This window comes from Vanellus vanellus (assembly GCF_965231255.1).
Source record: "Vanellus vanellus genome assembly, chromosome: 3".
NCBI classification, from domain to species: domain Eukaryota; kingdom Metazoa; phylum Chordata; class Aves; order Charadriiformes; family Charadriidae; genus Vanellus; species Vanellus vanellus.
Window position 1 is genome coordinate 78408288 of NC_138907.1, and position 13584 is coordinate 78421871.

A 13584-nucleotide genomic window follows, 5' to 3' on the forward strand; every position below is an offset into this window, starting at 1 on the left:
CCCCTCCCCTGCCTTTCCATTCTTAAATTCTCCAGCACTGGAACTGAAGGAAAACCAGAATTCAGCTGTGGCCCTGGCCTTGCCAAGCTGCTGCCCCATGCAGGGTCAGCGGGACATGGCGTCCTCTACAGCCCACCTCCACAGCCCATCTCCTGGCCGTGCACTATGACACTCTTGCTTTGTGCAAGATGATGTGAAAGAACCAGAAGAAATCCTCCCACCGACAGAGAAAGGGCTGTGCAAACCAACCGCTCCACCGGAGCGAGGCAGCTTTGCAGAACGACTTAGAGGAGGACTCCTGGGCAGTCTTGTTCTCCCTCACAGACATCAGACCACAGCACATGTCTCCTGTGGTACTCTGTACACACAGAAAGACAGTCAGAAGGTTCACCACTGCTGTTCACCTACCACAAAGCCTCCCCTTGAACATCTAACTGTGAAACAGAGAATGAAAACTCAATTAAAGATGAAAGGGCAAATTATGTACCATAAAGTCAAACAACACCGACTCCCTCTTTCCATCCTTCAGCCAGAAAATAAGAAAGTTGGAAATAAGCTGAAAACTGAATGAATACCTCATTTAACCTCACCTCTGGGATACTCTACATACTACTCTGCAGTTAATAGAACACTTTCAATAATTTATAGCTAACCTTTTATCCTACTATATTTTGAAATCTACTCCCTTGTACTAATAAATAAACAAAGGAGAAAGGGCACTTTGTGTGGCACCTACCCTATAAGTCAATGCATATGTACATGTGAGCAGGCAGAGGTATGGGCAGGAGCCTGAAGAATCACAAAAGCATGACAGAAACAATGTTTACAAGTTCAAATGCCCCCAGTTGTGGAAAAGAAGCAATGGAAAAACCCAGATCAATCTGGAAAAAATTAATCTGAAGAGGCCAACATGTGAAAAGCACCTATGTCAGAACCCAAGCCTACGGATAATCTCTTGGGGGAGTCCGAAAGAAAATTATACCAACCCCAGTCCTTGCAGGGACCAACAACTTTTGCGTGTTTAAAACATCAAAAACATTAAATCCAGGATGTTCCTGGGACCAGGATCCCACCTTTGCTATTTCAACACATAATTCCTTGATTTGCTACATCATTTTTTTTGCCAAGAAACACAATTAAAAAAAAAAAACCAAACAATTTTGCTAGTGGTGCTGTACCACAGCAGCAGTACAACTCTAATTCAGTCCAGATCTGTCCCACATACCCGATCCTCACTGATCATGCAAAGGTGCTCTTCCTCCTCCCCTGCAGCACTATTGCTCCACTAGCTGCAAAGCCCCTTGCCCTAACACAGCTTGGCTACGTGCAGCATTGGCTGCAGAGAAGAATCCATCTGTTGTGACTTCAAAGAAGACAAGTTGGAGCTCTGTGATTCCTAAAACCCACAAAAATTCCACCTTGGTTTGCCTGATTTGTCATTAACATTTCTCATGCCTAAATTAAGAAGGACGCATAGCATCAGATGTGTGCTGACAGTGTTTCGGCCGAACAGCTTTTATAGCTTAGCCTCGCTTCCCTCCACACCTCCAAATGTTTCTTGGTTGTGCCTGTTGCATACCAACACATAGCAAGCCATCACAAGCCAAATTAATATTATTAGTGTGCGCTAACTATTAAGGGTTTGGTGCAAACTCCAATAAAACTAAGGAACCAAGTATTTTACCACATCTATGGGGCACTGACCTGTTTGCCCATTTTCCCTGTTCTCAAAGATCCTTCAGCCTGGTACCCAACTCTGTGATGAAGCCTGTTTAGCACCAGTGAAGTTCCCCACATTCAGACTGACAACGTTCTGAGCTGAGATGAGGGAATCAAAGTTAAAATCCAGCCCATCTGCATCCATGAGTTCACTGCGGATAATGGACTCCATGTCACACTCCAAGCTCCCATTGAAAATATCCAGGTCCAAGTCACTTGGGAATTTCTCGTGTCCCATGACCGGGAGGTTCACGCTAGAGGAGTACAAAGAGGAGCCTGAGAGCGGGTCAGAAAGTGTTTGCATAGACTGATTGACAGGTGACTGCTGATGTTTGGTGGATCCCAAGCTGTTTGAGTCACTCAAGCCTATGTTACTGATGGAATTGGACAAGGCACGGCTGCCACTAAGAGAGGAGTTGTGGGACTGGTGCTGGTGATGAGGCAGACTCTGATTGACCAGACCGCCCTGGCTGGACTGCGCAGCAAACGACATCATGGGGTCGTTGCGGAGCATTATATTCCTGCGGGAATTCTGGGCAGACACAGCTGTGCTGGCTTGTGACATGAGTGGGTCAGACTGTGTCATCATGACATCGCTGTGACTAAGTGCATCAGAGGCAAGGAGATCCTGCAGCGTCTGGTTGTTGTAATGAGAAATGGAAGAGAAGGTGGCTTGCTTGTTCTCCTGAATGGTCTGCATGGGTGACTGGCGGAGGGAATTCAGGGACGACGGCCCGAACACAGCGTTGTTGAAACTACTTGACGGGGAACCCAGCCCTGAACCTTTGGAACCATACGGAAAACTGGAGCTTCTCTGCATTATCCCTCCTGTGGGTGACTGCTGGGAGGGAGGGAGTGTTATATTGTCCAAGAGATCATCCATGAGGTTATCTGTCAGTCCATCGTTCAAATTCATTGTCCCAGCCATATCAGTCAACCTAGGCAACTCCACAGTACATGGTTTGTTTACCGATGGGGACAAACTCGATGGGCTACTGTACAGCATGGGAGAAAGCGGAGCGTCGTCATCTTGAACGTCATCTAGTTCGGTGCTTGCCAAAATCGGAGACAAGCGGCCACTGATCGTACTGGCGTTCGAATTCGTACGTGAGCGAAAATCTGTCCATGCATCCAGCTCGTCGCTGCTGCGGGAGGTGGGACTCCCTGGCCACTTGGAGAGCTGAGAAGGGCTGTCCTCGCTTGTCTCCTGGGCGGTCTGCAGGGCTGCCTTTTTCTTAGCCGCTCGCCCTCTGCTCTTTGTGTACTTGTTGCTATTGTCCATCGACACAGCACGTCTCCGGGGCGCCTTTCCACCTTTCCCACCATCTGGATTGATCATCCACCAAGAGCTTTTCCCGGTGCCTTCATTCTGCACCCTGACGAATCGGCTGTGGAGTGACAAATTGTGCCGGATCGAATTCTGCAGGAAAGGAACAAAACAAAACGTCAGGACCAGCACCCTATATTTTTTTGCCACCTGAATCTCTACCATTAAACCAACATCACATGAAAACAGCAACATGAATAAAAGCATTGGGCTCTGCTGGACATCACCACGGGTTTCTGGGGTGGTGGATACAGGAGGGCTGAAGTGTGACCGCAGCACGCCGGCATGCACAAGCATGCCATGGCTTGCACTAGCTGTACATTCCTGGTGCCCATCTCTACACCCCCAAAAGCTGCATCCAAAGGAGAGGAGTGTGACACAGCTCCATTCCTGCTAGCAAGATGCAAGACATTTCTCCCTTACTTTTGACTCAGGACAAACCCTTACGCTATCAGCAATCTTGCCATCAGTTCCTTGAAATAAAAACCGCAAAGAAACTGCAAAAATCTGACTGGAGGGGTAGTCACACTCATCGCAGCCTCTGCAAATGTCTTTTTAATTCTTCATGGGCATGTGTGTTGCGTATTTCTTATAATAATTCTTGAGAAAACTGCAAGTGCTGTTGCTCCTCTCCCACAGGCACTCTGTGCATGACTAAGCTGTACTTTCTCTCCTGATCAGAGGCACCAGAATTACGCCCGCACCGCAGTAGCTGGCCAGCTGTCCCTTCGGTATAGTATCCTCACAGCCTTCAAAACATGATGTGACACAGTACACGACAATAGCCCTGTCCCTGTAAGCTGCTAGATACGGAGTTGTACAAAGCTGCTGTACACAGTCGGATGCCACGAAATACAATACTTACAGGGGAGCCCGTGAACTGTCTGCTCTTGCGTACTACCCGCTTGCACTAGTCAGCAACATCTACCATCCCAAAACCATGTTGGCTCAAACCAATGACAATCACCCCAGAACGAGAAAGAAGTAGAGAAAAACATCCCGTGGTAGCCCTAGTGAAATGACTCCAGATTTAAACCTAAATAACTGAGATGAAAATCCTACTCTATTCATCCTGCCGATCTTGAGCTTAAAATGCGGCTTAAAGGAAGGACATGCAAGTAGTATTCGTTAGTGAGAATGCTTCCAGGTTTGCTTTTGTTTTTTTTTTCCATGTGCAAGTCAAGATTTGTGAAGCTATCCCATATTCCTTTAAAAAACAGTTGTGCTATTCCTCCAGGTTAAAGGCAATCAAGTTTAAAAAGTTGCACAAGTTGTTCTTTTTTCTTAAATTTTGGCAATTACCAGGTATACCTATAAAGAGGGTAAAAACACATTTGTTCTACCAGCCTACTTGAAAAACGCAAAGTCAACAGGATCATAGCATAATCAAACCATCCAGGATAAGTGTCCTTCATTTACAAAGCATTGAAGAAATTCCAGATTTAAATGGGCAAAGAATGAATCAATCAACAAATCAATTCACAAGCATCTCGACATTTGCATCGTTAGGATAAATGGATGTTTGACATAAGTGAACTGGCGACACATCGGATGCATAAAGAGATATGGCCCAGTTTTTCTCAAACAATTCTTTTCAGTATAAAAGGCCTTTTTTCCCCCTGTAAGTGTTGTGGTTTTCCTCAGATCGTGAAATGGAAAACACGCCTGAAGTTCTTCTCGCACGCAGACAGCAGACGTGGTTGTGATTATCACTTAATGAAAAGAGAAATCATATGGACCACGGTTCAAAATAGCAACTGTTGTGTTTTAAACAATTTGCACAAAACAGCAGACCAGACTTCGCAGACATACTCAAGAGAAGTTTGGGTCAGTGCCTCAGCTATAAACTTGTCCATTTCTAGGGGACTATCATGCCATCAAAATATGGCAGATCGAGTTGCAGCATAATAGTTCTTCAGTCTAAGGAAGGAAAGAGCTTTTTATTACTTAACTGATGACATTTTAACTATATTTTGAGTCTGGCAACAGTCTGTTTCTAACTTCTAATAACTAGGCACCACTGCTTACTTCCTCAGATTTCTCTCAACTGGCTGGAGAACTGCTGGTTTCTTGGGGGGAAAAAAAAAAAGAAAAGAAAAGAAAAAGCTTTTTTTTATATTCCAGCTTGTACTGCATCAATGCAGGTAGCTCTCACATTCATCCCCTGTGATTTCCATGGGCAACTGTATGTGAGAACATCTGCATGGGGATCTCTCCTTGCAAAGAGCTGTTGGCAGGTCGAGGACAACCAGAGCTAGACCAGCACACCAAGCCAGGCTAGAAGAGCCATACAAACCATGCTGTTCCCCACCTAAAAACGCTGGGTATGAGAATACACAACATCATGACTCCTACTAATGAAAAAAAAATCTTAGAAAACACAGAAAAGACCCAAGGTGGCAGAGGCAGCATGCCACATAGCTTCAGATATAAAAACAGTCAGCCAAAGTGCCAGCAGCTAACAGTCTTCAACCTATGGTATTCTCATAAAATGGCTTATTTCTGCTGGTGGTGGCTGCAGTATGAAACTATCTGTACTAAACCCATGAAAAATGCGAAATGATAAAATTGTGAGACCGAAGCACCTTTCAGGATGAGGGCTCCTGCATGAGTGAATATGTATGTGCACATGTGTAATTTTCTTCTTATTATATCTTTTTGCTCAGTATTACACAAATAATAAAAGAATGTAATAATACTTTTGCATTGAAAATTGGTGGTTATAAAAAATCCAAGCAGTTTGTTTTCCTTTACATTACGCAATATGCCACTTACGCTCTGGCTTCTGTTTTTCTTTATTTTTCTTCTGTAGGAAGATTGTTTTCTTAAGCATAATTATGGGCCAATTTATTTTTGTGTACCTCATCTCCACCCTCTGTTCAAACACCGCCTCAAAACCCACTTCTTTCACGTAACCTCCCCCGCTAACCTCTTCAGCAAGAGTATCTGAGTTTCTTGGTTTCTCCTTGTGTTCGATGCTCTGCCAAATCAAATTAGGGCTGGATTTCATTATCCTTTCACATGTAAGTTTTGCTACAGAAGTCACCGGGATTGACAACTCACATCAGTAAAGTCTGTTGCGCTGTGCCACCAGGCTGTAATCTGGATGGAAATAACTGTATTTTCTACCTGGTTTCCGAGCTGTCACAGAATGTTCCCATCTGCTTAAAACATAGCGAAATTTCGTGGGACAATCTTTGCGCACAACCATGTGCATTAGTAAGGTATGACCAGGCAACAAACTGCAAAGGAGGTGGGTAAGCAAAGAAAATACAGTTTAAGATTTGAACCTGCTGCTCTTCAAATTAATGGGGATTTGTCTTTCACTTATTTAGGAGACGGATTAGGCCATGATGATGGAAACAGGACACATTTTTCCATGCCAAAATGCAATGAGAAACTTTACAAGATCTATAAAGCAACTCCCATCAATCTGTCCTGGAGACCATATGTAGATGGGACAGATGCTAGCCAGGCTGCAGACACCTTGGAAAGAGCTCAGACACCACCAATGGGTACAACATACGGACTGTACAAGAGCAAAGTAGAAAAGAAATACGACAAGCTCCTCCCTTTATTAGTGTTACTATTTATATCAGACTTGAAGAATTCCGTGCACTCTGCTGAAAGCCAGAAGACTGGGTTTCCTGCAGATAAGATCAAGAGCATCCCGGATGGCACTGAGCCCAGCCCAGCTGGGTCCCGGTCCCCTGGGGAAGTGGTGCTGCAGGGAAGAATGACCAGCCCTGGAGATAAGGAAGACCCAGGGCAGAGGAACACAAGAGGGCAGAGCAGATGTGGTGTGAGCTGAGGGTGGTGCAGTGCCACAGGCAAGCGGCACTGCTACCCTACCTTGGCTGAGGCTGACGGCACCAGGAGAAGAGGGTGCCAGGGGGATGGGAACAGTCTTTTTTCAGTGGTGCCCAGTGACAGGACAAGAGGTAACGGGCACCAACTGGAACATAGGAAGTTCCATCTAAACACAAGGAGGGACTTCTTTACTTTGAGGGTGGCAGAGCACTGGAACAGGCTGCCCAGAGAGGTGGTGGAGTCTCCCACTCTGGAGACATTCCAAACCCGCCTGGACGCTGTCCTGTGCAACCTGCTGTAGGTGACCCTGCTCTGGCAGGGGGGTTGGACTAGATGATCTCCAGAGGTCCCTTCTAACCCTGATCATTCTGTGATTCTGTGAAGAGGGGTGCAGCTGGGTGCCCACCAGTAGCCAGGGCAGCAACACGTGAGGTGACAGCACTTTCCCCAAACCCAGGGCCACGCTGCACCGCATTTTGTTCAGTGAATACTCCTTAAGGGAACCAGCCACATTTTGCTTGCAAAAAAACCCAAACCAACTTAAATCAGCTACCACTACTAATTACATGTCTCTCCCGATATTTCAGTAAGACTGCAAATGGGTAACCTCCCAGAGAGGACATTCACACATTTCCAAAGTGCTGTACACCTGATTTGGTATGAACAACCGAATGAGTCTCCCAGGGAGGCTGGGACTGCGCGTGATTTCAACACTCAGCCCTGGTCAGGCAATAGCAGCAAATGCCTGAGCCTTTAAAACGGAGAAAATTTCCCCTCCCGGTGCCTGTTTTGGCCTCTTCCAACCCCTGTTTACCTTGTGGAGCCCGTCCATTAACTCAGACACCAGCTGCAAGTGCTTCCACTGCAGTACAGAGTCTTTTTTGTCTGGAAGCAACATGTGGTATCAATTTATCATCCTCAACAACGCAACAAGGAATCCACTCACTTTAAAAATAAAAGGAGAGTTGTGTAACTTAACTCTTAAAAGCCCCTGCTTTAAAAAAAAAGCTAAAGATTAGCAAGATGAGGTGCAGCTGGTGGCTGCTGAGTCCAAGTTACACACTGGTCTGTTTTTATTTCAGTGTTTTGTAGTGAGTGGCTAATTCGTTATTTCAGATACAGGCTCCTAAACTGTAAAGTTAGGGCTACAAATCAAAAGCAGTTGTTTGTTTTAACAACTGGGGGGATACTAGGACGCGATGAGAGAAAAACAAATGCTATCTGCAGACCCATAAATGTTGCTACTGCTCACTTGGGAGAATTATACTTTATTTTATATTGTATTAACATATTTAATGTTCTAACTTCGCCATATGAAGTTGTCTGGCAGCCACGCAATAGGGAAAGCCATCAGATCTAGCACCACTGAAAAGAAGCCATGCAAATAACTCCAGCTTATCAACCTCCAGCTGAGCAAAAGGAGTTCTGCTTCACCGTAGCTCTGCTTGCTCACCTGAATTTCAGTTTCCAGCCTATGTCACCTTGCTCAAAATGTTGTAGCACAAATCTCCTTTGGGATGAACACCCCTACAGAGGTCCTTCACCAGAAATCAAACCAAAAATGAAACAAACTACTTCCTTTGCATTCAGTTGTCGCTGAAACAGGAGGTTGTGAACAATCCAACACATTTTGCCCACCCGTCCAGACCAGCATCTCTGCCTCCTCACAAAGTAACTCAAAATTTGCTTCAACTACCAGTTTTACATTTTGTTTGCTTGAAAGTCCCCAGTGAGATTCAATTGCAAGAAAACAGATACAGTGACTCCAAAATTACAAATAATTAAAGTTGCCAATTATGTGCATGTGTGTAGGAATTTCTCATGAAAGGGATTTGCGAGTCTAGGCAAGGAGATCTTTAGGAAGATCCAATCTGTTGGTTCCATACAGCCATTTTCTGCCTCGCTCTGTAAGGCTGCAGTGCTGCTCTTCCCAAGGCACTTAGAAATCACCAACCCAAAGAGGTCTCAAAATTTCTTCCTCTTTCCCATGAGTTCTTGCAAACCAGAAAAATATATCTATAATTTAATTAAGTAGTGAGGGTGCCCTAGAGATGCAGAAAAAGCAAGAACTAAAATCTAAGGAAAGTCCTCCCACAATATCTATCCAGCTGTGTTGTACCGATACACATCTTTTTCCATATAAAACCAAATATTATGTATTCCAGATTGTTATATTTGCCCTAAATTATGGAAGTTGCAGGGAGAAAAAAAGCATCAAGCAAACTACACACAGAAAGAGAAACAATTCCTGACATCCAAACGTTTTCAATGCTCGATGTTTGGTATCATCTGCAAGTTCATAAAGCAGCTCCCGCAAATCCCACCAGATGTTCAACAGAAGCAGGCGGCGAGAGCGCACCAGGGTCCTGCAGGGGACATCCCTTCCCACCCAGCTGGCAAAGGCCACCGTCCTCACAGCCCTGGAAAGGATAAGTGGGATGACACAGGCTCAGCCCTGCCACCCAAACATGCCCTCATGGAGGAAAAAGGGGGAAAAAAACCCCTCAGATTTAGGGGGGGAAAGTCAGGTCAGCATTTGAAGGGTGGCTTTGAGGATTCCCCTCCTCATCCTCTCTTCAAAGGAGTATTTCTGACCTTGGTGGTAGGGGAACAGCTAGAAGAGGCCCCCGCTGTAATTAGCGCTCTGCTTGCATCTCCGCCTGTTGTCCCCCACCCCTAGGAAGAGCAGAAAGCCTTGAGGGATACTAAAGCTCCTTGGGAGAACATTAAGTCCAGCAAAGATTTATCCTCCGAAATGTGCTGGCTCAGATAGGAGAGCAGAACACGGATCTGCCTCCGTCCCGCACGCAGGGCGTTGCGCCGTGCCAAATTACAACAGGAGAAGGTGATTAGCGCAGGGAAAACAAACCCTCCCTAACGACGCGCGCCTCGCTCCCCGCCGCCCCAGCTGCTCCTTGCTACAAGGGCAGGCGGCAAGCGACGTGCCTGCCAAGGAGATTCATGCCCTCCCTTTCAAAAAGGAAAGCATCTCAATGCATGGAGCTATGGGAACTGAGTCGCAACTTAATCAAAAGTTTTTCCTTAAAAAAAAAAAAAAAAAAATTAATTGTAACTAAAACAACTGCTGCCTCACTCTTTGCTAACAGTGATATTGCAAATCGCTAAGCTGACGTAAATAAAACTTAGCTGAAAATACACACTGCCTGGAAATTGTCTCAGAGCATCACGCTTCCAGCTAGCAGAAAAATCTCCAGCTATTTTACAGTCAGATGTCCTCTGACCACAGGAGGACTCTAATAAATAACATTTGTTTTGCTGTGAGTAGAGCATGCCGGTTGTCGTTTATTTTTTTCCACTGGGTGTTGGGAGATGGGAAGCAGAGAGCAAAGAAAATGCTGATACTTTAACTAATGAAACTGCGGAGCAAGAAAAGGTCGGGCTCTCCAGCAACTCCTCATGGCATCAGGAGCCAGGTACCCACCTCAGCATCCCTTGCTATAGGAAGCCCCCTAAAAATAAAGCATTAGCCTCTGCATGCTATGCTGACGCTTTTGCACATTAAAACAGGGTTTGGGAATGAGGAGGCAGGCACCGTCATCGAGAGGTTGCTAAAAGCACCTGGTCAAGAGCCGCCTTTTTCAATGCCTTCCACGTGCTTTGTATCACAGCTGCCCAAAATTCAAGAACACAACTAATTTCAGTCAAAGGATTTAACTTAATTAAGAGCAGGAATTTACTTTAAGGCATTGCTCTTGCAAGGTGCCGAATTTGTGAAAATCCCAAGGAACCTCAGCGCAGGCTTGACTGGGACATGAACACAGTCAGTGAGAGAACCGAAGACGTTGTCCCTTACTGAACGTAAACCCACGGAGCTGCATACAAAAAAACTGCAATGGAGGCACATGGCTGGGTCTTAGCAGATTAAAACAGTTCTAATTTCAGTTCAGGAGTGGTGTCACCAGCAGAAGACATCTTTATTTTTTTTACTTCATGGCAAGCCCCAGCATTTAAAGCATTTCCACTGTAGGAACTTTGGAAATGACACCGTGCTGGATTTGCAGAGCCCCTTCAGCAGAGCATTGCTGCGTTTCTCCTCCTCCATGCCACGGAGCCCCAAGAGAAGTACAGGCATACACAACTAATCAACCTGAATATTATACGTACAGTAACTCTCATAAAAATAGCTACCACTGTCAGCACAGCCCCAGTCCGCCAGCTGCTGAAGCTACTGGAAAAATCCTCACAAACTTCAGTGGTCACCCAGTTAGACCTCAATGAAAACAATGCAATTTTACTGCGAGGCAGACTTTCACCCTGAAGGCTTTGGGTTTGTTTTGCTAGAAAGAAGAACTAGAAGAAAAGAAAAAAAAAATCCCTCTGTTTTCTGTTTCTTAGATGCAAAGATCCCAGCACAACCCTCACGCAGTGTTGTAGAAACCAGAGTGCTCAATTCTATTTTCGCTTATTCTGAGCATATGGCCGTTACTATACATTGACTATTTAGAAACACATTTGGGCGTTCTTTCATGCCTTTATAAGTAAATGTGAGCGATGCTACTGCTTATAATAATTCACTAAAAATAGTAGCTTCCCATGGAAGATCACAAAAGCCTCTCATTGCTGAATCACCTGTTATTTTTTGAAAATTTTTTGCGGTCGTGTTGATTTTTTTTTTTTAACACTTCCTAAGCCTGTGAAATGCAACTAAACCAGCAATAACTTCCACCCCACAGCGGCAGGGAAAGAGTAATAATCCCTGTGCATGAAGAAAGCCTTCCAGGGCTCCTGCCTTACCAAAGTGCAAGGCTGCCTTGCACGCGGCTCTGCGAAGTGCTAGCTCTGAAATGATAGATTGCTAAATACCCAGGCTGGATTAATTGGAACTGTTGAGCTGCGCACATTAAATTGCAAATCTGGTGACAGTTACGGCTGACATGTGACTGATGAGAGGAATAGATCTGATACGCTGTCGCCTGACCGAGTTTGATCAGGCCCGAGCAAGCCCTTCAGAAGCCGGCACAAGGCACCCGAGACCTTCTCACTTTCGAGAAAGCCTTCAAGCAACCTCCAAAACAGCCCCCGGCATTTCTGCTATTTAGACTAATCTGAAACAGGACCCCTCTCCTGCGCTATTTTAAGCACGTAATTGGTTTATTATTGAACCAGAAGATACTATCTGATTTTTTAAAAAATTTAATAATTAAAATATGATGCGCTTCAGTCAGCAGCTGACGTGGCAAAGGGAACGGTCCTGCTCCACGGACCTGAGCACCGGGTGAAGCTGGAGACGCACCTAAGCGTGACTCTCGCTGGGTCTGACCCGCTGGCTTTTAGGGGGGGAAAACCCTTGGGAGCCTCACAGGAAGGGCAGCCCACGTGGGAACGCACAACCACGGCTCCGGGTATTCACCCAGTTACTGCATTCCTGGTGCAGATGGGGTGTGAATTAGGAGATGGAGGGATGAGTGAACACAACAACTTGAAAAACAGGTATCTCCTCCTTCACGACTCGGGACTGGGTAGCTATGGCACTACCAATAAATACCTGCGTACTCTTCAAAACATAATGGCAGCTGTAAAATATTAATGCCTTTTGAAAGTGGAAAGTGATCAGTTTTCCTTTTGATGTATTCTGATGCACATTCTGCTTTCGTCCTGAGAATAACACACGGGTCCTCCATAGCCTCTCGGTTTCTTACAGTTTCCTATATTTTCCCTCTGCGTTGAGGAACATATTTTAAATACTGCATTTAGGAATATATTTGAAAAATCGTGCAGACCCGCTTTCTGTATACACAAACCAAGCTCATGCCGTGCCAGATGACATGGGTGGATGAAACCATCCATCTCCGCACTGTTTTAACATGAATAGTAGCAAGGTGGGTTTACTTCAGGAGTCTTTCCCCAGCCCATTTTCAGTCTGACTTCCACGGGTGCATTGCGTTGGGACACCCAGCCCCAAAACCAGCCCTGCCCACAAACTCACCACCAAGGCACGTGGCTGTAGCTTCCATGCTGTGGTGCCCTGGCTGTGATCTCCAAGTTGACAGAATTTTATTTTTATTTTTTTTTATTTCCCCATATGGAGAAAAGCTTTTTTACAGTCTAAAATTTAACGCCTCTCCTTACCTAGCCTGGGCAGCTCCAAGTCAGATCTCGATGTCCGAGCTAGCAGTGCTGGCCTCCCTTGGCAGACAGTGGAGAGACATGGAAGCCTCCAGCAAATGAACCCACCAGCCTGTCTTCCCATTTCCCTCTACAAGTGCCTGACCCTCTCCGCTGGTGGATCTCATCCTTCGCACAGGGCAGCTTTGGGACTGTGGATGCTTTGGGACGTCGCTCCCGGCACCTCCCAGGGCATGGCGGCTTCACTCAGACCAAACTCCCCCTTTACCCCTCTGGATTCATCCCAGCCTCACCTAACCCCACTTATGAACTGTTTTAGCTGTCATCGAACCTCACCTCACTTGGATGACTTGCCTGTTACTGGTTTAACTGGATTTTTTAAAATTTCTGTTCACTGCAGGGTAAAATACACCTGAGGAGTTGACAAAAGGGAAGATGACACCTATTACGCTGCCAATGAATCAGCCCTTTGCTACAGCAAGCAGGACATTCCTGTTTCACATGCAACTGGCAGCAGCACCATCCCAGAAACCTCACAACCCAGGTAAATGCACAGGTACGAAAGTCACCTCTTTTTTTAAGCTATTTACCTAATCCAAGAAACTAAGATGACCATCATTGATCCAATCACAATCACAAGT

The 13584-nt window shown here is 45.6% G+C and overlaps 1 protein-coding gene across 1 annotated transcript in view; it reads right to left on the minus strand.

Annotated features, from left to right (window-relative positions):
* Positions 1 to 13584, minus strand: part of FOXO3 (forkhead box O3) — a 97116-nt gene that overhangs the window by 14941 nt on the left and 68591 nt on the right. The window contains exon 2 of the mRNA XM_082481810.1: positions 1705 to 3139. Within this exon, the coding sequence (XP_082337936.1) occupies positions 1739 to 3139 (1401 nt within the window). The 3' untranslated portion in view covers positions 1705 to 1738. The remainder of the gene's footprint in view (positions 1 to 1704; positions 3140 to 13584) is intronic.